Raw genomic sequence first — 26,365 nt, forward strand, 5'->3', positions numbered from 1 at the left:
TTGTAAGTAAGCATTTCACGGTAAGGCCTACACTTGTATGTGACAAATAAAGTTTGATTTGTTGGCTCCGCCATTCCCTGGTTGCTAAAATTCTAATAGTGGCCTAATTTCAATTTATGTGACAAAACAAGCAATGTATAGACAATCATTGTAAGGGAAAGGGGTCTACCTAGTCAGTTGTACCTTGAACTGAAATGTGTCTTCCGCATTTAACCCAACCCCTTTGAATCAGAGAGATGCCTTAATTGACACAAAAACATATTTTACCAGGCAAGTCAGTTAAGAACCAATTCTTATTTTCAACAAAAGAATAGGAACAGTGGGTTAACTGCCTTGCTCAAGGGAAGAACTACAGCTTTTTACTTTGTCAGCTCGGGGATTCGATCCAGCAACCTTTCAGGTACTGGGCCAACGCTCTAACCACTAGGCTACCTTCCGCCCCTTGTACCCTCTAAACCGCTGTGAAATATATTTTCCATAACCAAAAATATTGTATTTTCAACTGTTTAAAGCTGGTGTTCAAAACCGAACGCAAAAGACGCAAAAAACAAAAATTAAGAACGAAGTGCATAGAAATAGCGGACATACAACAGATCTACCACTTCTTAGACTTGCTTTCAATGAGAATGACATTTTTATAACTCACATTTCTATGTGAATTCGGTCGTGTCACCCAAAAAGTTACATATTGCAGCTTTAAGCGAGAATGTGAGGCACAGAAGTTGGCCGTTTGAGAGCATCACAACCATGATGTATCATGGGAAAATTGTGACTGACTGATTGCCAAATAATAATCATTATTTATGATGCAAGGTGATTTGTAGATCTTTCAGTCGGCTTAACCCCTACACTTACCCTACCCTTACCTAACTCTAACCCTCACCTTAGCCATGTTAAATGTAAATTTCAACGACGTGATGTCAGAGTTGGACGTTCCAAGGACCCCGGATAGCAGGACCCGACCGTTAGACCGATGACGTGTTTCTGCACATGAGTTTAAATAGGGCGGCAAGTAGCCTAGCGGTTAGAGAGGCAAGCCAAGAACCGGAGGGTTGCCAGTTTGAATTCCGGGTCCGACGGGGAAAAAATATTTCGGGAAGTGAGCTGGAAACAGGAGGGTTGCTGGTATCAAATCCTAGATTTGTCTGCTATTATACCCTTGAATAAGGCACTTAACCCCGAACAACAACAACTCCCAGGATGTCCACTGTAGCAGCCCCCCGCGCTGCTCCAAAACCTGTGCATGTCTTTCGGATCTGTTAGGTTAAAAACGGAAGTCACATTTTGGTTGGAGACCTTATGTGCAATTGACCAATAAAATGATCTTAACATTGCCTACAAGTGTGAGCTAGGATTTATATTGAAGAAGCAGTTTCTACATATACAGCGCATTTGGAAAATATTCAGACCCCTTCCCTTTTTCCACATTGTGTTACGTTACAGCCTCAATCTAAAATGGATTAAATACAAATCCTAATTAATCTACATACAATAGCCCATAATGAAAAATTGAAAACAGGTTTTTTGATTAAAAAAATGTTTTATTCAAAATAAAAAAACATGAATACCTTATTTCCATAAGTATTCACACCCTTTGCTATGAGACATGAAATTGAGCTCAGGTGCATCCTGTTTCCATTGATCATCCTTGAGATGTTTCTACAACTTGATTGGAGTCCACCTGTGGTAAATGCAATTGATTGGACATGATTTGGAAAGGCACACACCTGTCTATATAAGGTCTCACAGTTGACAGTACATGTCAGAGCAAAAACCAAGCCATGAGGTCGAAGGTATTGTCCATAGAGCGCCGAGACAGGATTGTGTCGAGGCATAGATCTGGGGAAGGGTACACAAACAGTTCTGTAGCATTCAAGGTTCCCAAGAACACAGTGGCCTCCATCATTCTTAAATGGAAAACGTTTGGAACCACCAAGACTCTTCCTAGAGCTGGCCGCCCGGCAAACTGAGCAATCGGGGGAGAAGGGGCTTGGTCAGGGAGGTGACCAAGAACTCGATGGTCACTCTGACAAAGCTCCAGAGTTCCTCTGTGGAGATGGGAGAACCATCCAGAAGGACAACCATCTCTGCAGCACTCCACCAATCAGGCCTTCATGGTAGTGGCCAGACGGAAGCCACTCCTCAGTAAAAGGCACATGACAGCCTGCTTGGAGTTTACCATAAGGCACCTGAAGGACTCTCAGACCATGAGAAACAAGATTCTCTGGTCTGATGAAACTAAGATTGAACCCTTTGCCTGAATGCCAAGCATCACGTCTGGAGGAAACCTGACACCGTCCCTACCGTGAAGCATGGTGGTGGCAGCATCATGCTGTGGGGATGTTTTTCAGAGGCAGGGACTGGGAGACTAGTCAAGATCGAGGGAAAGATGAACAGAGCAAAAATAACTGTGCAGCGACGCTCCCCATCCAACTTGACAGAGCTTGAGAGGATCTGCAGAGAAGAATAGGAGAAACTCCCCAAATACAGGTGTGCCAAGCTTGTAGCATTATTCTCAAGAAGACTTGAGGCTGAAATTGCTGCCGACGGTGTTTCAACAAAGTACTGAGTAAAGGTTCTGAATACTTATGTAAATTCTATTTTAAAAAAAATAATAATAATCTCAATTTCTAAACCTGTTTTTGCTTTGTCATTATTGGGTATTGTGTATAGATTTAAAAAAATCTATTTTATAAGACTGTAACGTAACAAAATTTAGAAAAAGTCAAGGGGTCTGAATACTTTCTGATTGCACTGTATGCAATTCAGTAGCAACCTCCTTTGCACTCATTAGTCCGCTTTTCTGGCAGAAGCGTCTCTCTGCTTCACACAGTAGGAAGATAGGCACAGCCAATCAGGGAAGAATATGGACAGAACAATGTGCTGTGGGATGGCAAAGATATTTACAATCTCACAAAATAGTATAAAAGTATATACTGTATATTCTGCTGGCTCCATTTTGGCTTAGGTAACAAACAGTATACAGCAGTTTGATTGGACTATATGAGTTGATAAGAGTTCCTACCTGAAGAGTGCAAGTGAGACAGCCGCTGGTGTTTCTGGAGTGACCCACTGTGTCTTTCCATATCATGTCCAATCAATTGACTTTACCACAGGTGTAAAAACATCCCAAGGATGATCAATGGAAACAGGATGCACCTGAGCTGAATTTCGAGTCTCATAGCAAAGCGTCTGAATACTTATGTAAATAAGGTATTTGTTTTATTTTTATAAATTAACACATCTGTTTTCGCTTTTATGGGGTATTGTGTGTAGGTTGAGGCACTTTCTTTATCCATTTTAGAATAAGGCTTTAAAGTAACAAAATGTGGAAAAAGGGGTCTAACTACTCTCCGAATGCACTGTATGTGGTGCTATAGGTCACATTGGAAATTGAGATGAGATATGTTTTACTTCATGTTCTGTATTTGCATTATTGACTGCCATTGAAATATATTGGTAATAGGAAGACTGTAAAGTTGATGATATTGTGATGTAGCCTAAACAAGCTGACCCCAAATCTATCATGTCTTGTCCTGACCTATATAGCCTGAGTGAAGCAGAGAATGATCTGTGGGTAATCACATCCAAAGCCTGTATTCTGCCTGTATACAGATGCAACTCTCAAACAGCTCAAATAAACTTCTATACTACATATTCTAGCTATATACTGGAGTAATATAGGGATATAGACTACAACATAACTGGACTGTTGAAAATGTGCATGTTCTGTGGTTGATTTGATCATTTAATATAGTACCACTTCTGATATCAACAACAAGTCATTTTTGTGATCTTGAATTTTTTTTATAAAAAAGACATTACTATTGTTTATTTTATTGCATTTTACAAACCCATTCACAAATTACTGTCATTTGTTACTGTTTCCTCTACACATATGTTACTCAGTATGTTATACGTTGTCTATTCTTATTCTTGAATAAAGTATGTCCTGCAGAACTAGCTTGTGGCCTATCTGGCACTCAATGAGAAATCCACTGACGCTGGAGAACAGTCTGTGTCACACAACGAGAGAACAGTACATGGATTCTGAGCAGTCAGAAACATATAGTAACTTCAGTTCTCTTTATAGTCCTATTTCTGCTTAAAGCACAAAAGTCCCACAAGTCGTGTTAAATGTAGAAGCTTTCACACAGCGCCTAATACATGCTTCAATTAGTATTTAAAAATAGCTTCCATGAATACAAAACTCCTTGCAGTAACTCCGTAACATTCTGTTTCCTACGTCTGTACATAAGAAAAGCACAGCAGAAGCATTCAAATACTTTTCCCAAGTAATACATTCATGGGATGCACCTTAGCATTTGGCATAAAGTTGATACATAAAAAATTTGACAAAATAAATTACCAATTGATATTTAATCTGCCTGTTAGTGCCTTTGTGATTGTGTAACATTACATAATATTGTCAAGCATTAGGGGGTCAGGAACTTTGAATTCATGTTCCATCGTGGACCAGATAATAGTCCGGAAAAGCAGCATTTCAAGCATGACCGATTGGTGAATGACCTAAAATCCTAAGAGATCATGTGGTCCAGACAGTCGTGAGCTCTCCCAAACTGGGTCACAATCTGAAGAGGAATATGCTGGGAAAAGGGGTCAATAGAAAGAGAATGTGTTCAACATCAAATAAAAGAACACAAAATACTGGTTTCCATAGCTAGTAAACATATGCAGCCTTTTCTCCATTTCAGAATCCAGAGTTGGAACTCAACTCTTCTTCTACTCCATTAAATTACAGTATGAACAAATAAATATACACAGTGTACAAACCATGACAGACTGACAAGGTGAATCCAGGTAAAAGCTATGATCCCTTATTGAGGTCACTTGTTAAATCCATTTAATCAGTATAGATGAAAGGGAGGAGACAGCTTAAAGAAGGATTTTTTTACTGTGACTGACTAGGTGCCAAATGTGTTCATTTCTGAAATTAGTAGTTGTGCAAATGAGTTACATTACAAGATGTGAAACTATGTGCCTACAGAACAGAGCTATACTAATAGGTCCTGTTGTGTAGCGTGCCTGTGTGTTTATTGTCTAACTAACACATACATCATGTACCTCATATTTTAAGCATTCAACAGACTGCCCTTTCTATTATGCTCAGGATTAATTTAGCTACATGACATATTGATCCCATAAACACAGTGACACACTCAAAGCTCAGTGCACGTGACTGGGGTGAGACCATGAATCAAGAGGGTTGGGCCTAAACCGTGAGTCACAGCTTCCAACTGACTAAGGTATTGTTGTGATTGGCTAGAGTGAGTAGGGGGGCGTGGTAAATACAGGAAGCGGACAGCAGCCTGAGCACTGTGCTCCATCAGCAGGCAGTTGACTGCAGACAAGAAGTCCTCTGAGAGGGCTGGGGCCGGCCTCATCAGGCCCAGCTCCCCCAGCTCTGCGTCCTGTGTCTGTTTCTGTCCGTACAGCTGCACCACAGAGTCCCAAGGCACTATTTTGATGGAGGCCCTGATCCTCAGCTTCCTCAACAGCTCCCGGAAGGTCTCCTCTTTAACCACCCAGCCCTGGTCGCTTGACTCTGCCTCCACACACAGAAATATTCTCATTCTGGCATGGCGCCATCTGCTGGCCATGTTGAGGACACACGCCATCTGCAGCAGGAAAAGGCTGCACACGTCGACAGAGGCTGCTGAGGTGCTGCCCGGACGCAGCAGGTTGAGGGGCCACACGTCGATGATCCTCTCAGCCCCGTCCATCTTGGTCCCCATGCTCTCTCCCTGCAGCTGGAAGAAGTAGCGGCCCAGACACACGTTCTTACTCATCTTGATGGCATCCGAGATGATTCCCACATACTCCTCTGGCGTGAGCCAGCGTGGGCTCTCCACATGGCGGACTGGAGGGAAGTGGGCTTGCAGAGAGGGCAGATCTACCCCAAAATCATCCCCTCCGGCCTCTTCTGACTCATAGAAGGCAGGGTCTTGGAGGAAGTAGTCCTCAGGGGTGCAACTGTCGTAGAACCCCAAGACCAGAGTGTTGGGCTTCATGCCGCCTTGAAGAGGTAAAGAGTGGAGGAGGATAATCAAATGGATTAAAGAGTACATTGCTTGACGGGTTAAACAGTTTTATGTTCCATTTTCCAAAGTAGTACTATTATTAATACAGTATGTCAATGCTCTTTACGACACAGTTGTGTGTGAATAGGAGGAAAACAACAAACAATGATCCAGAATGGTAAATAGGAGGTTGAGTGACTCACCCAGGCCGGTGATACGCAGCAGATGCTGTGTGCCCTGCCTCACAGAGGGGGACAGAGTCAGGTCCACAAAGGCCTTCACCCCCAGCTTATCCACCAGACTCAGCCAGAAGTTATACTGCTGCTGGACAGGGTCTGAGGGCAGGGTGTCTGAAACAGAAGAGAGGCTGGATTGCCTGGATTCCCAAACAAGAGCAGAGCCAAACTAGTTTCCCTTAAATGTTCTATGGGGTCTGAAATGATTGACACACCTGATAAAGATGAGCAAAAATGACTGAATAAAACAAATAATTAATATTCCTACACTGAGTATACAAAACATTAAGAACACCTCTTTCCATGATATAGACTGACCAGGTAAATCCATGATCCCTTATTGATGTCACTATTGGAGACAGATTTTAAGATATTACAAGGGTCTTTTATACAGCTGAAACTTGTTTTAAACGCAAACAAAACACATTTTATGATTTTTAATAGGTTAAAAAAGTTGGTTGAAAATACACTTGCACTTACGAGCTTAGATGGTTTTCGAATTAATCAGGTCTCTGCATATAAATACTTAGGGATATGGTTGGATGATAAACTGTCTTTTAAAATGCATGTTGACGAACTGTAAGCGACTAAAAATCAAGCTAGGCTTCCTCTATAGAAACAGGACATGTTTGTCCTCTACAAATAGAAGACAAATTGTGCAAGCTACTTTTATGTCTGCTATAGATTATGGGGATATTATCTACATGCATGCTACGGCATCGACACTTAAATCGCTGGATGCTACTTATCATTGCGCACTTAGGTTTATTACGGGTGCTAGCTACAGAACTCACCACTGTGTTCTATATAAAAATGTGGGTTGGACTTCGCTGTCCATGAGATGAGAACAACATGCTCTCGTGTTTTTCTATAAAGCACTTCTGAATAAACTACCTTCTTATTTTTCATCACTCATCAATATTAGAATATAATTCCTAAAACCAGGTCTCAAGCATGGATTACACTTGAGGCCCATGCGATTTCCACAGAGTTGGGTATGGCTGCCTTTTCCTGTTACGCTCCTTGCCTATGGAATAGCCTGCAGACTAAACTTAAACTTGAGACTCTTGTCCCTCTTGCCCATTTTAGATATTTATTGGAGGATTTTTATTTTTGTATTGCTTGTAACTGTTTCAGGTAATACAAGTTCTTGTGCTGTTAGGGGAATAACCTATGTGTAAATGTAATAATCTGTTTGTCTTGTTTAGTTTCTTAATCATTGTACCTAAACTGTATGTGTAAACATGTATACACATGGCCCAGCTGTAAAAGAGACCTTGGTCTCAGTCAGTGTTCCTTGTTGAAATAAATGTATAATAACCTGTTAAATTCCCTTCAAATAATTGTAGATGAAGGGGAGATAGGTTAAATAAGGATTTTTAAACCTCAAGACAATTGAGACATGGATTGTGTATGTGTGCCATTCAGAGGGTGATTGGGCACGATAAAATATTTAAGTGCCTTTGAACGGGATATGATAGTAGGTGCCAGGCGCACCGGTTTGTGTCAAGAACTGAAATGCTGCTGGATTTTTCACGCTCAACAGTTTCCTGTGTGTATGAAGAATGGTCCACCACCCAAAGGACATCCAGCCAATTTGACACAACTGTGGGAAGCATTGGAGTAAACACGGGGGAGCATCCCTGTGGAACATTTTGACACCTTGTAGAGTCCAAGCCCTAACGAATTGAGGCCGTTCTGAGGGCAAAAGGAGTTCCTAATATTTGGTACACTCAGCTTACATTTTATGCTCCCTAAAAAATTGGGAAATTCTATTATTTTAAACTAATGCAATTGCTCAGATGGTAGGGGTCAATATGATTGACACCACTTTTGTCAAGGTTCAGCCTCTGGCCTGATACTGGGTAAAGTTGATGATGCCATTGACCTTAACAAGGGCCCCAGGACCAGAGAAAGTAAATAGCCCCACATCAAAGAACCACAACCACATTTTAAAGTAGATATGGGGTTATTTTCTGCTTATGCATTCTTATTACGAAGCCAAACCCACCACTAGTGTGCATGGCCTAAAAGCTTGTTTATGTCATCTGACTGTTTCCAATCCAAGTGCCAATGTCATTTAGCAAACTCCAGGTGTTTACATTTGTTGGATAACATAAAAATAGAGCAGCTCTTAGCATTAGTATAAAATATTTTCCAAATTTTTGGAGCATACAATATAGCTCAGTATTTGAACTATTTATTTTATACAGTATGTTTTGCACATCTTTTAGCAAGGGTGTCAATCATTTTGGACCCCAGAAATATCACACTCAGATTACTCCTTTTGTAATCAAATAGTGGAAGCTTTAGGTTTCATGCAGTCATAAAAATTACAAGCATTTATTATAAGAATCATAATCATATGATACCACTGGCACCAGAACCCCAGTCACCGTCCCTATAATGTTACCCAGATCTCCCAGCTTCACGTGTCCCAGCACAAACAGGCCGCCCTTCTTCAGCTGATTGACAAAGTTGATGAGCTGGCAGGAGGAGCGAGGGTTGGCCACCATTAACAACACCTGGGGCCTCCAGAACTTCACATGGTCCTTCCTCACATCCAGCATCAGCAGATACTTACGCACCTACAGGAGAGGGGGAATGGGGGAAAGTAGACTCAAAGCACCAAGAATGACAGCAGTTACACACCCCAGGGTCCTGTTTAGTGGGGAACACCGTAGCAAAATATTTTGCATCAGAAAACCTAAATCTGTTTTCCAAACTGAACACCTTCAGATAGTTCTTCACCGTTTCAAAATGTTTCCTCCCTGCTGAACATGACCCAGGAACTGGCCCATGAGCGCATGTTTGCTTTGGTACAAGTATATGCGTGTGATGTGTGTGCGTGCGTCTCCATGTGTGGGTACCTGATGGAAGATGAGAGCCTGGCTGATGTATCCCCAGCTGCTGGTGGGTGATCTGTAGTGCAGGAAGAGCAACAGCAGCAAGAGGAGGATGATGCTGGCTGAAGAGTAGACAGGATTAATGACAAACATCATCACCAGACAGCTCAGAATGCCCAGCAGACATGTGTGCCAGGAGAACACCTGGAAGGTGGGCCTGGGGAGATAGAATGGTAAGGGAAACCGGGGAAAGGTGAAAGACAGGTAAAAACTAGACTGGACAATGATGGTCAAAAGTATTCCAGATAAACGCTACTTCACTAAGGACAACGACGTCGAAACACAAAAAGAGGAGCATCAGCGCAAGGTCATTGTCTTCTTTTTTTTTATCGGATTGTACAGCATGATATTAGGATCTGATTACCTGAAGTTGGGGGCCGATGCCCATTCCAGAGCCAGACAGGCCAAGTCGACAGCAGCATAGGCCAGCAGGTAGAACACTGTCACAAGGCCAGCTATGGCATTAAGTTGGCCTGCAAACACCACACACTGCAACACAGTCACACCAAAGACACTGTCTCAGAGCCTGTTTAAAATGCCAAAAGTAGCACTGCACAGCTCAATATGATACACCCATGTCCTCTCATCACCTGTGCCAACCCCCAGGTGTACAGCACTGCCACCCATGGGTTACCAGAGCTGGAAGTGATAGCAGCAGGAGCCAATGGAAAACCTATGGGTAACATCAACATTACATCAACATTATGCTCCTTATTCTGTGTTAGCCCAAAACATGTCCTTTACTCTGTTACTCTTTGCGAAACTTGTTCAACAACATCCTTACCAAACAGCTGGTCCAGTGCAAGGGCATGGAGGATCCGGGACGCCCCAATCAGAGAGCACATGGCTGCTGATAGGGCGGAACAGTAGATCCCAATGGTTACAAATGGCGGCCAGATGTTTATACGCTGGAAGAACCCGTAATCCTGAACCAACAGGGTCCTAAACAAAATACATTAATTCGTTGACTGTTTTAAAGTATATAGTTGCTACAGTATGATGAATATTCGGGCAGTTAATTATGAGCAAATTAGAAAGATGACAGAGTTTCCACCACTCCCAGCCTCATCCATTCAGACCTTTCACATGTGGAGCTGGCCAGGATGAAGAGCAGGACATAGACTATGCAGGTGTAGAGGACTGCAGTAATGGTGCCTTTGGGAATGGCAGCACTGGGGTTCTTCAGCTCTCCTACAGAGAACAGATTAAGGGAAAGATAGTTGAACATGTCAAGTTTGAGTCTGTATGTCAAGCTTAATAAGATGTTAACTAATGGAACTAAAATATTCCATTACCTTTAGTCAGAATACATATGGCACAGGTAAAGTAACAGCTACACTGAGTATACACAACTTTAAGAACTGCTCTTTCCATGACAGACTGACCAGGTGAAAGCTATGATCCATTATTGAGGTCACTTGTTAAATCCACTTAAAATCAGTGTACAGTCGTGGCCAAAAGTTTTGAGAATGACACAAATATTAATTTTCACAAAGTTTGCTGCTTCAGTGTCTTTAGATATTTTTGTCAGATGTTACTATGGAATACTGAAGTATAATTACAAGCATTTCATAAGTGTCAAAGGCTTTTATTGATAATTACATGAAGTTGATGCAAAGAGTCGATATTTGCAGTGTTGACCCTTCTTTTTCAAGACCTCTGCAATCTGCCCTGGCATGCTGTCAATTAACTTCTGGGCCACATACTGACTGATGGCAGCCCATTCTTGCATAATCAATGCTTGGGGTTCGTCAGAATTTGTGGGTTTTTGTTTGTCCATCCACCTCTTGAGGATTGACCACAAGTTCTCAATGGGATTAAGGTCTGGGGAGTTTCCTGGCCATGGACCCAAAATATCGATGTTTTGTTCCCCGAGCCACTTAGTTATCACTTTTGCCTTATGGCAAGGTGCTCCATCATGCTGGAAAAGGCATTGTTCATCACCAAACTGTTCCTGGATGGTTGGGAGAAGTTGCCCTCGGAGGATATGTTGGTACCATTCTTTATTCATGGCTGTGTTCTTAGGCAAAATTGTGAGTGAGCCCACTCCCTTGGCTGAGAAGCAACCCCACACATGAATGGTCTCAGGATGCTTTACTGTTGGCATGACACAGGACTGATGGTAGCACTCCCCTTGTCTTCTCGGGACAAGCTTTTCTCCGGATGCCCCAAACAATCGGAAAGGGTATTCATCAGAGAAAATGACTTTATCCCAGTCCTCAGCAGTCCAATCCCTGTACCTTTTGCAGAATATCAGTCTGTCCCTGATGTTTTTCCTGGAGAGAAGTGGCTTCTTTGTTGCCCTTATTGACACCAGGCCATCCTCCAAAAGTCTTTGCCTCACTGTGCGTGCAGTCACACCTGCCTGCTGCCATTCCTGAGCAAACTCTGTACTGGTGGTGCCCCGATCCCGCAGCTGAATCAACTAAAGGAGACGGTCCTGGCGCTTGCTGGACTTTCTTGGGTGCCCTGAAGCCATCTTCACAACAATTGAACCGCTCTCCTTGAAGTTCTTGATGATCTGATAAATGGTTGATTTAGATGCAATCTTACTGGCAGCAAAATCCTTGCATGTGAAGCCCTTTTTGTGCAAAGCAATGATGACGGCACGTGTTTCCTTGCAGGTAACCATGGCTGACAGAGGAAGAACAATGATTCCAATCACCACCCTCCTTTTGAAGCTTCCAGTCTGTTATTCGAACTCAATCAGCATGACAGAGTGATCTCTAGCCTTGTCCTCGTCAACACTCACACCTGTGTTAACGAGATAATCACTGACATGATGTCAGCTGGTCCTTTTGTGGCAGGGCTGAAATGCAGTGGAAATGTTTTTGGGGGATTCAGTTCATTTGCATGGCAAAGAGGGACTTTGCAATTAATTGCTATTCATCTGATCACTCTTCATAACATTCTGGAGTATATGCAAATTGCCATCATACAAACTGAAGCAGCAGACTTTGTGAAAATTAATATTTGTGTCATTCTCAAAACATTTGGCCATGACTGTAGATGAAGGGAAGGGGACAGCTTAAAGATTGACTTTCAAGGTTGTGTATGTGTGCCATTCAGAGGGTGAATGGGAAAGACAAAAGATGTAAGCGCCTTTGAACAGGGTATGGTAGTAGGTGCCAAGCACACCCGTTTGTGTCAAGAACTGCAACACTGCTGGGTTTCACCCTCAACAGTTTCCCGTCTATATCAAGAATGGTCCACCACCCAAAGGACATTAGCCAACTTGACACAACTGTGGGAAGCATTGGAGTCAACATAGGCCAGCATCCCTGTGGAAAGCTTTCAACACCTTGTAGAGTCTATGCCCTGAAGAATTGAGGCTGTTCTGAGGGCAAAAGGGGGGGGGGGGGGTTTACTCAGTATGATGCATGTGGAGAATACCTGACATGTTGGCTCCGGCCATGATTCCGGTACAGCTGGTGAACATGACAGCGAACACGGAGGCGAATGACATTACTTTACCGGTGCTATAGTCCACAGTGTAGCTCGCTGAAGAGGAAAAAGAAGAAGAACACTGTTGCTATAACGGCTCTCTTTCAAACCATAAAACGAACAACTCTATACATGTACAGTTTCACCTCCCCATCAAGGCTTACGATACCTATAATGCATCTGAAATATGACCCCAGCCAGACAGTACTCACAGCCCAGGTTGTCCCTCAGTGTTGTGCCGTTGAAGCCTGTGTAGCTGGCGTTGTAGGTGAGGGTCTGGTTGCCAGGGCCCTGGTGGGAGATGAGGAAGTTTAGGGGCGTGGTCAGCGCCATGGGGCTAATGTAGATGGACAGCAAGGAGATGGTCACCACCAGCAGGATGAGAAAGGAGGTGCGGGCGAAGATGTGGGCGCCCACTAGGCACACCAACAGAACCAGCAGGAGAACTATGGAAGAGTACAGAACTGTGTACCAGTAGCCCTGGGGAAGCACCCGCAATGCAGAGGAGGACACTAGAGTGAGAGGTGGACAAAGAGGACAAGATAAAACACTGGGTGGAATGACTCATTTGAATGCATGTGGCACCAACATTCTAAGAAATATTATATAGAATTTGTTTTCAGCAGAAGTACAAAAACATGGCATGCATGCTTGGAATTTTAAGTATTAGGCCTTAAACTAGTAATTATAGAATGTCAAGACTTACCTGGATCCTGACCAAATATGTCAAGTATGGCCTCAACCAGACCAAGCACATACACTCCACACGCGCACACCTTGGCAAGGAAGAACATGAGGCCAATGCTTCCTCCAAACTCTGGGCCCAACGATCGACTGATCATGACTGGCAGACATTAGGTCAAGGGGTTAAATATTACTGATCTGGTGTGCTTCATTAATAAAGGTTAGCAAAGTCACTCTGCTCAGCCGGTTAAATCACATGATGCACACCAGATGTTGTCATCCGTGTATTCAGATGATGTAATCCAAAACACTTATCTTCTATCTTTTTGACTACAAAACATAAAAACCCGCTGGCACTATGATGATGTTAGGGTGGTTCTGGACATGATGAATATGAGGTTGAAAATCTCCCGTAAGGGATATAAGGGCTAGAATTGTCTATAAAATAATGTGGCATCAAGTTTGACTAGTAAGAACTTTTAAACTGCACTCATACTTCAGACCAATACACATTTGCAAATAACAATACCTTCAGAAAGTATTCACACCCCTTGACTTTTTCGACATTGTTGTGTTACAGCCTGAATTTAAAATGTATTAAATTGATATTTTTTTGTCACTGGCTACACACAATACCCCATAATGTCAAAGTGAAATTCTGTTTTTAGAAATGTTTACAAATTAATAAAATCTGAAAAGCTGAAATGTCTTGAGTCAATAAGAAGTATTCAACCCCTTTGTTATAGCAGTTCAGGAGTAAAAATTAGCTTAACAAAATAAGTTCCATGGACTGTGTGCAATAAGTGTTTAACATCATTTTTTTAGGACTGCCTCATCTCTGTACCCCACACATACAGATAATTGTAAGGTCCCTCAGTCGAGTAGTGAATTCCAAACACAGATTCAACCACAAAGACCAGGGAGGCTTTACAAGGCCTTGCAAAGAAGGGCACCTATTGGTAGATGATTTTTTTTTTTAAAGCAGACATTGAATATCCCTTTGAGAATGGTGAAGTTATAAATTACACTTTGGATGGTGAATCAATACACCTAGTTACTACATAGATAAGGTCCCTACAAAGGTACACAAATTGCACCGACAGAGGGCTGCCGTGCTTCTAGCTCTTAGAAAACTTTGCAGTATTTTGATTTTTATGTCTTATTTCTTACATTATTAACTCAGAAATATTTTGGTGTTATTACATACAGCCGGGAAGAACTATTGGATATCAGAGCGGCGGTAACTCACCAGCACTACCAGAATTACGAACAGGAATACGACATTCCCGAATCTGATACTCTGTCCGTAGCCCCCAGGGCAATTGAACTGATTCCAGAGGCCGATCCAAAACACAGCTGGAGGAGGATAGGTACTCGGAGTAGTCTTCTAGTCCGACTTAGGAGGCGCGCACACCACCCACCACTTCCGAGTATATTACTCGCTAATGTTCAGTCTCTGGATAATAAAGTTTACGAGCTCAGGGAGAGGATTTCTTTCCAGAGAGACATAAGGGATTGTAACATACTCTTTTTCACGAAAACATGACTCTCTCGGGATATACTGTCTGAGTCCGTTCAGCCAGTTGGGTTCTCAGTTCATCGCGCGGACAGGAATAAATATCTCTCCAGGAAGAAGAAGGGCGGGGGTATATGTTTCAAGATTAACTACTTATGGTGTGATTATGATAACATACAGAAACTCAAGTCCTTTTGTTTCCCGACCTAGAATACTTCACAATCAAATGCCGACAGCATTATCGCCCAAGAGAATTCTCTTCAGTTATAGTCATAGCCGTGTATAACCCCCTCAAGCCGATATCACAAAGGCCCTCAAAGAACTTCACTGTACTTTATGCAAACTGGAGACCATATCCTGAGCCCGCGTTTATTGTAGCTGGGGATTTTAACAAAGCAAATTTGAGAAAAAGCCTGCCGAAGTTCTATCAACACATTGACTGTAGTACTTGCACTGCTCAAACACTCGACCACTGCTACTCCAACTTCCGGGATTCCTACAAGGCCCTCCTTTCAGCAAATCTGATCACAACTCCATTTTGCTCCTCACTTACTATAGGCAGAAACTCAAAACAGGAAGTACCCATGCTAAGGACTATTCAACGCTGGTCTGACCAATCGGAATCCATGCTTCAAGATTGTTTTGATCACGCAGACTGGTATATGTTCCAGGTAGCCTCCGAGAACAATATTGACGAATACACTGACGGTGAATGAGTTTATTAGGAAGTGTATAGGAGATGTTGTACCCACTGTAACTAATAAAACTGAAAGCGCGAACCATCACATTTAACCATGGCAAGGTGACTGGGAATATGGCCGAATACAAACAGTGTAGTTATTCCCTCTGTAAGGCAATCAAACAGGCAAAACGTCAGTATAGAGACAAAGTCGAGTCGCAATTCAATGGCTCAAACCTGAAACGTATGTGGCAGGGTCTACAGAAATTCACGGACTACAAAGGAACACCCGAAGTCTTGCTTCCGGACAAGTTAACACCGTCGCCCACTTTGAGGATAACAGTGCCACTGACGAGGCCCACTAACAAGGACTGTGGGCTCTCCTTCTCCGTGGCCGACGTGAGTAAGACATTTAAGCGTGGCAACCCTCGCAAGGCTGCCGGCCCAGATGGCATCCCTAGCCGCGTCCTCAGAGCATGCGCAGACCAACTGGCTGGAGTGTTTTCAAACATATTCAATCTCTCCCTATCCCAGTCTGCTGTCCCCACATGCTTCAAGATGTCCACCATTGTTCCTGTACCCAAGAAAGCAAAGGTAACTGAACTAAATGACTATCGCCGCATAGTACTCACTTCTGCCATCATGAAGTGATTTGAGAGACTAGTCAAGGATCATATCACCTTACCTGCTACCCTAGACCCATTTCAATTTGCTTACCGCCCCAATAGAACCACAGACGATGCAATCGCCATCGCACTGCACACTGCCCTGTCCCATCTGGACAAGAGGAATACCTATGGAAGAATGCAGTTCATTGACTATAGCTCAGCATTCAACACCATAGTACCCTCCAAGCTCATCATTAAGCTTGAGGCCATGGGTCTGAACCCCGCCTGTGCAACTAGGTCCGGGACATCCTGACAGGCCGCCCCCAGGTGGTGAAGGTAGGAAAAAACAAGGATGCGTGCTCAGCCCCCTCCTGTACTCCCTGTTCACCCATGACTGCGTGGCCACGCATGCCTCCAACTCAATCAAGTTTGCAGACGACAACAGTAGTAGGCTTGATTACCAACAATGACGAGACAGCCTACAGGGAGGAGGTGAGGGCCCTGGAAGTGTGGTGCCAGGAAAATAACCTATCACCCAATGTCAACAAAACAAATGATAAATCCAAAATAACCTCCCCCCCCCCCCCCCCCAATCTACATTGACGGGACAGCAGTGGAGAAGGTGGAAAGATTCCTTGGCGTACACATCACTGACAAACTGAAATGGTCCACCCACACAGACAGTGTGGTGAAAAAGGCGCAACAGCTTCAAATCAAATCAAATTTTATTTGTCACATACACATGGTTAGCAGATGTTAATGCGAGTGTAGCGAAATACTTGTGCTTCTAGTTCCGACAATGCAGTAATATCCAACGAGTAATCTAACCTAACAATTTCACAACAATTACCTTATACACACAAGTGTAAAGGAATGAATAAGAATATGTGCATAAAAAGATATATGAATGAGTGATGGTATAGAACGGCATTTGCAAGATGCAGTGGATGGTATAGAGTACAGTATATACATATGAGATGAGTAATGTTTGATATGTAAACATATAAAAGTGGCATTGTTTAAAGTGGCTAGTGATACATTACATCAAGATGGCAAGATACAGTAGATGGTATAGAGTACAGTATATACATATGAGATGAGTAACGTATGGTATGTAAACATTATATGAAGTGGCATTGTTTAAAGTGGCTAGTGATACATTTATTACATCAATTTTTCCATTATTAAAAGTGGCTGGAGTTGAGTCAGTATGTTGGCAGCAGCCACTCAATGTTAGTGATGACTGTTTAACAGTCTGATGGCCTTGAGATAGCTTGGCACCTAAAACCCTCACAAACTTTTACAGGTGCACAATTGAGAGCATCCTGTCGGGCTGTATCACAGCCTGGTATGGCAACTGCACCGCCCACAACCTCAAGGCTCTCCAGAGGGTGGTGCGGTCTGCACAACGCATCACCGGGGGCAAACTACCCACCCTCCAGGACCCCTACAACACCCGATGTCACAGGAAGGCAAAAAGATCATCAAGGACAATAACCACCCGAGCCACTGCCTGTTCACCCCGCTTCCATCCAGAAGGCGAGGTCAGTACAGGTGCATCAAAGCTGAAAAACAGCTTCTATCGCAAGGCCATCAGATTGTTAAACAGCCATCACTAGCACAGAGAGGCGGCTGCCTACCTACAGACTTGATATCATTGGCCACTTTAATAAATGGAATACTAGTCACTTTAATAATGCCACGTTAAGAATGCTTACATATCTAACATTACTCTTCTCATATGTATATAATGTACTGTATTCTTCACTATTTATTGCATCTTAGCCGCTCTGTCACTGCTCATCCATATATTTTATACTTATATATTCTTATCCCATTCCTTTACCAGATTGTGTGTATTAGGTTTTGTTAGATATTACCTGTTAGATACTGCTGCATTGTCAGATGTAGAAGCATAAGCATTTTGCTACACTTGCAATAACATCTGCTAACCATGTGCATGTGACCAATAACATTTTATTTTATTTGATACACCTGGCTATGAGCGGAGCCTTGTCTGGCAGCGAAACAGTTCATTCAGCCTCATTTACTGCCTTTAAATAAAAACATAGCTAATATAGCTGACTTGCTTACTAAACAAATGTGGTTTCTACTGACAATTGAGATGTACAAACTATGTCAGAAGGGGACAACAAGCGGATAAGAGGCAATCCGTAATTTCGATTAAGACAATGAGCAAGCTAGGACGGACGAAGTCAATATAACTATATGTTCAGCACTTTTGAAATGTACAGCGACAGAATTCAGAACATGGACTGTTCTTACAGTGTTCTCCCTGTACACCAAGTCAGAACCATAGGATAAATAAAGGGGCCATATAAGCAGACAATGAAAGCTCTTACAATATTCGATGATGAGAAGAAAAGTTGAACCATGATGACGTCAGGTCGTAGCTCTAGAAAGAGGCCCGAGTTCCGATTTACATTTCCGAGTTGGATGAAAGATCAAAACATATTTTCCCAGTCGTAGCTCGTTTTTCCCGAGTTCCCAGTTGTCTTGAACTCACTAAAGTCAAACTTTGCAATTCCAAGTTAACAGTTGTTTTGAGAGCAGCACAAATCATGCTTCATTGACAGCATGGACAATGTTGAATGTTTATAATAGGAAAATATACTCTTAATCTTAGATTTGGGACCACACAGCCACTCCACTGTGAAAAGCAGGCTAATGATTGCGGCTCAACGCTCCGTATTTTCTGCTGGCTTGCCCCACCACCACAGAAAGCACTGAGCTAGGCTGAAACTCCTGCATGTTGGAGCTGCCTTACTCAGAAAACAAAAATAGACCATGTTTGTATGCAGGTTTATTAACGCAATGATATATTTGTATATATTTTTTTACATTGTTGGCAAACTGATGTGCGACACGTATTAATGCCAAAAGAACATGCAAAACAGGCAAGACCCCAAACATTTATTTTATTTTATTTATTTTTTGCTAAAAATGTGGGCCTCAAAACCCCACCTGCCCTGAATGACGGGTCGCCACTGCTCATCTCATATATATACTGTATTCTATCCAACAGTATCTTAGTCTATGCCGCTCTGACATTGCTCGCCCAAATATTTATATATTCTTAATTCCATTCCTTTACTTTAGATGTGTGTATTGTGAAATTGTTAGATATTGCGGTTAGATATTACTGCACTGTTAGAGCTAGAAACACAAGCATTTCGCTACACTCGCAATAACATCTGCTAAACACGTGTACGTGAAAAATAAAATGTTATTTTAATTTGATTTATGGGCATCCTTCCTAACTCAGTTGCCAGAAAGGAAGGAAACCGCTCACGGATTTCACCATAAGTCCAATGGTGACTAAAACAGTTAAAGAGTTGAATGGCTGTGACAGGAGAAAACTGAGGATGGATCAACAACAACAGCATTGTCGTTACGCAACAATACTAACCTACTTGACAGAGTGAAAAGAAGGAAGCCTGTACACAAAAATATTCAAAAACATACATCCTGTTTGTGTTTGCAACAAGGCACTAAAGTAATACTGCAAACAAAATGTGGCAAAGAAATTAAGTTTTTGCACTGAATACAAAGTGTTACGTTTGGGCCAAATCCAATACATTACCAAGTACCACTCTCCATATTTTCAAGCATAGTGGTGGCTGCATCATGTTTTGGGTATGCTTGTAATTGTTAAGGACTGGGGAGTTTTTCAGGATAAAAAAATGAACAGAATGGAGCTAAGCACATGCAAAATCCTAGCGGAAAACCTGATTGAGTCTGCTTTCCATCAGACAATGGGAGATGAATTCACCTTTCAGCAGGACAATAACCTAAAACACAAGGCCAAAATCTACATGGGAGTTGCTTATGAAGAAGACAGTGAATGTTCCTGAGTGACCAAGTTACAGTTTTGACTTAAATCTGCTTGAAAATCTATGGTAAGACCTGAAAATGGTTGTTTAGCAATGATGGACAATGAATTTGACAGAGCTTGAAGAATTTTGACAAGAATAAATGGGCAAATGTTACACAATCCAGAGACGTACCCAGAAAGACTCACAGCTGAAATCGCTGCTTCTACAAAGTATTAACTCAGGGGTGTGAATACTTACAGTACCAGTCAAAAGTTTGGACACACCTACTCATTCAAGGGTTTTTCTTTATTTTGACTATTTTCTACATTGTAGAATAAAAGTGAAGATATCGAAACTATGAAATAACACATATGGAATCATGTAGTAACCAAAAAGTGTTCAACAAATCAAAATATTTTAGATGTTAGATTCTTCAAAGTATCCACCCTTTGCCTTGATGACAGCTTTGCACACTCTTGGCATCCTCTCAACCAGGTTCACCTGGAATGCTTTTCCAACAGTCTTGTAGGAGGACCCACATATGCTGAGCACTTGTTGGCTGCTTTTCCTTCACTCTGCGGTCAACTCATCCTAAACCACCTCAATTGGGTTGAGGTCAGGTGATTGTGGAGGCCAGGTGATCAGATGCTGCACTCCATCTCTCTCCTTCTTGATCAAATAGCCCTTACACAGCCTGGAGGTTTGTTTGGTCATTGTCCTGTTGAAAAACAAATGATAGTCCCAATAAGACCAAACCAGATGAGATGGCGTATCGCTGCAGAATGCTGTGGTAGCCATGCTGGTTAAGTTTGCCTTAAATTGAATTGTAAATAAATCATAGACAGTGTCACCAGCAAAGCACCCCCACACCATCACACCTCCTCCTCCATGCTTCACGGTGGGAACCACACATGCGGAGATAATCCGTTCACCTACTTCGCGTCTCACAAAGACATGGCGGTTGGAACCAAAAATCTCAAATTTGGACTCATCAGACCAAATGAAAGATTTCCACCGGTCTAATGCCCTTTGCTCATGTTTCTTGGCCCAAGCAAGTCTCTTCTTTCTTAATGGTGTCCTTTAGTAGTGGTTTCTTTGCAGCAATTCGACCATGAAGGCCTGATTCACGCAGTCTCCTCTGAACAGTTGATGTTGAGATGTGTCTGTTACTTGAACTCTGAAGAATTTATTTGGGCTGCAATGTCAAAAGGCTGGTAACTCGAATGAACTCTGGGTCTTCCTTTCCTGTGGCGGTCCTCATGAGAGCCAGTTTCATCATAGCACTTGATGTTTTTTTGCGACTGCACTTGAAGAAACTTTCAAAGTTCTTGAAATTTTCCAGATTGACTGAACTCCGTCTTAAAGCAATGATGGACTGTCGTTTCTCTTTGCTTATTTGAGCTGTTCTTACCATAATATGGACTTGGTCTTTTACCAAATAGGGCTATCTTCTGTATACCCCCCTACCTTGTCCCAACACAACTGATTGGCTCAAAGACATTAAGATGGAAAGAAATTCCACAAATTAACAAGAAACACATGTTAAATGAAACACATTCAGGTTTCATTAAAATGTTTGAGAGAATACTAAGAGTGTGCAAAGCTGTCATCAATGAAGAATCTCAAATATATTTTATTTGCTTAACACTTTTTTGGTTACTACATGATTCCATGTGTTATTTCATAGTTTTGATGTCTTTACTATTATTCTACAATGTAGAAAATATTAAAAATAAAGAAAAACCCTGGAATGAGTCGGTGTGTCCAAACTTTTGACTGGTACTGTATGTAAATTAGATATTTCTGTAATTTATTTTTAATACATTTGCAAACATTTATAAAAACATGTTTTCACTTTGCCATTGCGGGGTGTTATGTGTTGATGGGTGAGAGAAACAAATCAATTGAACTTATTTTGAATTCAGGCTGTAACACAACAAAATGTGGAATAAGTCAAGGGGTATGAATACTTTCTGAGGGCACTGTATGTTTTTTTGTGGTGTGAGAAAGAACCAGTGTTAAGGATACAATAGGCCCCGCCTCCCTGCACAGCACCATTGGTGGAAATAGCACAGATGGACAAGATGGTGAGGGAGATAATGGTGTAGGCTACAAGCAGCATCACAAGACCCTGCAAGAGCCCCGCATGACCAACCACAAACCCTATGGGGAAACATCATTACACAGTATTAGTATTGTTACAGGAACACAATACAGTAGACTAATGCATTCACACAGTTACACACATACACCTTCTTAAAAAGATCTAGCATAGCTTGGAGCCAACAGCAGCTTGACCATCAACAAGCATCACTGTATGTTGCATGGTGAATAATTCCACATTCACAGCCTATATTTGTAGTTGTCTGACATCGATGCTGCACTCACCAGTTCTGAGGAAGAGGACAATGCTGAACATGGAGAGGACGGTGGGCACTATCACCCCGAAGAATGTGTTGAGTTTTCGGGGTACAGCATTAGGAGTGCTGGCCTCCCCAGTGCCCTCGGACCCCCCCATGCCACATACTGCTGTGTCTACAGACAGACCACACACCCCATGGGCGAGGAGGGGTGCGTGTTCATTAGACATGGCCTTCGGGATAAGCCTATTGTATATTTAGATGGTCTAGACGTCCTTTTTTGTAACCCTGTTAAAATGTTGACAGTCTTTGTATAAATTAGATTATAAAAACAAGTTGGTAACAAAACTGACAATTTGACAGATTTCTGAAAACACAGTATAGCTTCATATGTACGAAAAATAGTAGGTTCTGCAAACCAAAAAATAACGGAGGGGAGGGTTTTACATTGGAAAAACAACATCTTCAGACTACGATCCACCAGGAAAAAAAGTCAGGCATTCAAAATAAATAGCACACTTCAAAGATGCTCGAGTTAAAACACTTGACTACACGACACATCATGCAACATCAACATACATCATATTTCATTTGTTTCAAATTAACAAGAGTTGCGCGATAGTATCGAGTTGACGTTTCTTTCATGTATCCAAAAAGGGGAAGTGCAGCTGTGACACAGAACGGTTCTTGGTGAGGTCATTCAACAATTCAAGCCAGCAAATTCCGTACACTTGGTGTTTGACTAATGATACCATTTTGTTTACTTTGCAATCATGGCTATTGTAGCTATAGCCAGATGAAAACAGCCACTCACCTATTCTCCGTCAGTGGGAATAAGCGCGCGCACTTCCGGTTGTTAAACACTCACTGTCTGCATCTGGCTGCCTACTGTAGCCCACTGCTCCGTTATTTCAGTTTACAGCTGAATGATCTCTGCAAGTTATCACAACGTAATATAAAAGCATACACAACTGTGCTTTGTTAGTTGATCTAACTAGATTAGAAAACTACTGGCTATAGTTAGCATAGGCTACAGATAAATTCTACAATAGCTCATTAAAGGTAGAAATGATAATGCCGCAATCTGACCAGCTTTCATTAAAATCTACATGTGTATTCTCCCTATTACAATGAACATTGACCTACTTGCACACTCATCTAGTTACTTGCTATTTGTTCTGTGTTGGTCACGGGACAGTAAAAACTGTTCATGTGACTGACAAAAAGGGGTGGGTGGAAATCTGTCTGTAGCTAGGTTTCCATCCAATTGGCGACAAATTTTCATGCGAATATTCTAAACTGTGCATAAAAACAATATGCGCATTTTCCCACCAGAGATGTATTTCTACCAAATTGATAGAACATGTGCGTGATGACGTTGTGCACATACAAATACCGTTTGCTGTTAAATGCCCATGTACCGAATAAAACATACAAGTTAAATGGGTTTCCAACTCTACTGATGGTTTTCTCACAAACGTGGGCTCTAGCTAACAGCAATTGCTGCGTTTGGCTATCTGCACACTTTTGGCTAGAGCGCATGTATAACCTACATGAGATTATTATGGCCAAAAGAGCGAGATTTTTATTTTTCTTCAACGGCAGCAAAACATCGATTATCATGTCACCAGAATAAAATCATCGCTTTCACCACCCTGTGAATGTCATCATCATTTATTTAATCTGCAGTGGTGGAAAAGGCACTCAATCTTCATACTTGATTAAAAGTAAAAAGATGCCTAAAGTAAAAGTCACCTAATAAAATACTACTTCAGTAAAAGTCTAAAAGTATTACATTTTGAACATACTTAAGTATAAAAGTGAAAGTATAAATAATTTCAAATTCATTATATTAAGCAAAACAGACAGCAACATGTTTTTTTTATATTTACGGATAGTCAGGGGCACACTCCAAAATTCAGACATCATTTACAAACGAAGCATGTGTGTTTAGTGAGACCACCAGATCAATGGCAGTAGTGATGACCAGGGCTGTTCTCTTGATAAGAGCTGAATTGAACCATTTTCCTATCCTGCTAAGCATTCAAAATGTAACGAGTAGACCTACTTTTGTGTGTCAGGGAAAATGTATGGAGTAAAAAGTACATCATTTTCTTTAGGAATGTAGTGAAGTAAAAGTTGTCAAAAACATAAATAGTAAAGTACAGATACCCCAACAAATTACTTAAGTAGTACTTTAAATTATTGTTACATACACTATATAGACAACATTATGTGGAGGAATAAGCAGCTTGTAATGTACGCCTGGTTTACCTATCAAATTCTAGATTTACAATTACTTAATTTACACAAATGGTTTGTAATGTGAGTGATGTCAATTCAGGTACATACAAATCCATTGTGCTGATTTTATGATATCCTTTTAAGTGATAATACAGTAAATTTGATTTTTTTTTCCACAGACGTGTGGTGTTGCCCAGTCCTCCACCTACCTGTTGGAGTGAAAGACCAGAGAGGTGAATAGAGCAGGTTGGTAGAGAGGAGAGGATGGGTTAGGGGTGCGTTTGACAGAGAGTCTGTCGCATCCCCCCATGTGTCCTGCCAAGAGTGCTGATCCACATTGCACAAATAAGCCAAAGTCGAAGAGACACTGTCTGTCTTCAACACACTGCATTTGTTGCACAGAGCAAAGATACAGTGCCTTGCAAAAGTATTCATCCCACTTGGCATTTTTCCTATATTGTTGCTTTATAACCTGTAATTTAAATGTATTTTTATTTGGATTTCATGTAATGGACACACAAAATAGTCCAAATTGGTGAAGTGAAATGAAAAAAAGAACTTGTTTAAAACATTTTTTTTACGGAAAAGTGGTGCGTGCATATGTATTCACCCCCTTTGCTATGAAGCCGCTAAATAAGATCTGGTGCAACCAATTACCTTCAGAAGTCACATAATTTGTTAAATTAAGTCCACCTATGTGCAATCTAAGTGTCACATGATCTCAGTATTTATACACCTGTTCTGAAAGGCCCCAGAGTCTGCAACACCACTAAGCAAGGGGCACCACCAAGCAAGCAGCACCATGAAAACCAAGGAGCTCTCCAAACAGGTCAGGGACAAAGTTGTGGAGAAGTACAGATCAGGGTTGGGTTATAAAAAATATCAGAAACTTTAAACATCCCACAGAGCACCATTAAATCCATTATAAAAATGGAAAGAATATGGCACCACAACAAACCTGCCAAGAGAGGGCCGCCCACCAAAACTCACGGACCAGGCAAGGAGAGCATTAATCAGAGAGGCAACAAAGAGACCAAAGATAACCCTGAAGGAGCTGCAAAGCTCCACAGCAGAGATGGGAGTATCTGTCCATAGGACCACTTTAATCCATACACTCCACAGAGCTGGGCTTTGTGGAAGAGTGGCCAGAAAAATGCCATTGCTTAAAGAAAAAAATAAGCAAACACGTTTGGTGTTCGCCAAAAGGCATGTGGGAGAAGGTACTCTGGTCAGATGAGACTAAAATGTAGCTTTTTGGCAATCAAGGAAAATGCTTTGTCTGGCGCAAACCCAACACCTCTCATCGCCCCGAGAACACCATTCCCACAGTGAAGCATGGTGGTGGCAGCATCATGCTGTGGGGATGTGTCTCATCGGCAGGGACTGGGAAACTGGTCAGAATAGATGGAATGATGGATGGCGCTAAATACAGGGAAATTCTTGAGGGAAACCTGTTTGCCTTCCAGAGATTTGAGACTGGGATGGAGGTTCACCTTCCAGCAGGACAATGACCATAAGCATACTGCTAAAGCAACACTTGACTGGTTTAAGGGGAAACATTTAAATGTCTTGGAATGGCCTAGTCAAAGCCCAGAACTCAATCCAATTGAGAATCTGTGGTATCACATAAGATTGCTGTACACCAGCGGAACCCATCCAACTTGAATGAGCTGGAGCAGTTTTGCCTTGAAGAATAGGCAAAAATCCCAGTGTTTAGATGTGCCAAGCTTTTGAGACATACCCCAAGAGACTTGCAGCTGTAATTTCTGCAAAAGGTGTCTCTACAAAGTATTGACTTTTGGGGGGTGAAT

The 26,365-nt window shown here is 41.9% G+C and overlaps 1 protein-coding gene across 2 annotated transcripts; it reads right to left on the minus strand.

Moving 5' to 3' along the window:
* Window positions 1-3,821: 3,821 nt before the first annotated feature.
* Window positions 3,822-23,502, minus strand: LOC106567881 (solute carrier family 12 member 9). Of its 2 annotated transcripts, XM_014137734.3 has the most exons (15): window positions 23,125-23,502; window positions 22,339-22,598; window positions 21,979-22,113; window positions 13,334-13,471; window positions 13,000-13,139; window positions 12,840-12,918; window positions 12,577-12,684; window positions 10,263-10,374; window positions 9,968-10,125; window positions 9,774-9,856; window positions 9,548-9,672; window positions 9,148-9,340; window positions 8,691-8,865; window positions 6,245-6,391; window positions 3,822-6,037 (listed from the first exon to the last, which is right to left on the minus strand). In XM_014137734.3, the coding sequence occupies exons 2-15, from the start codon at window positions 22,538-22,540 to the stop codon at window positions 5,181-5,183; spliced, it is 2,652 nt and encodes an 883-aa protein (XP_013993209.3). In that variant the 5' UTR covers window positions 22,541-22,598; window positions 23,125-23,502; the 3' UTR covers window positions 3,822-5,180. The 2 variants fall into 2 exon arrangements, with proteins under 2 accessions (XP_013993209.3, XP_013993205.3); XM_014137730.3 differs by having other exon boundaries at window positions 12,840-13,139.
* Window positions 23,503-26,365: the final 2,863 nt, after the last annotated feature.

The sequence above is a fragment of the Salmo salar genome, chromosome 13, assembly GCF_965601325.2.
Source record: "Salmo salar chromosome 13, fSalSal1, whole genome shotgun sequence".
Taxonomy (NCBI): domain Eukaryota; kingdom Metazoa; phylum Chordata; class Actinopteri; order Salmoniformes; family Salmonidae; genus Salmo; species Salmo salar.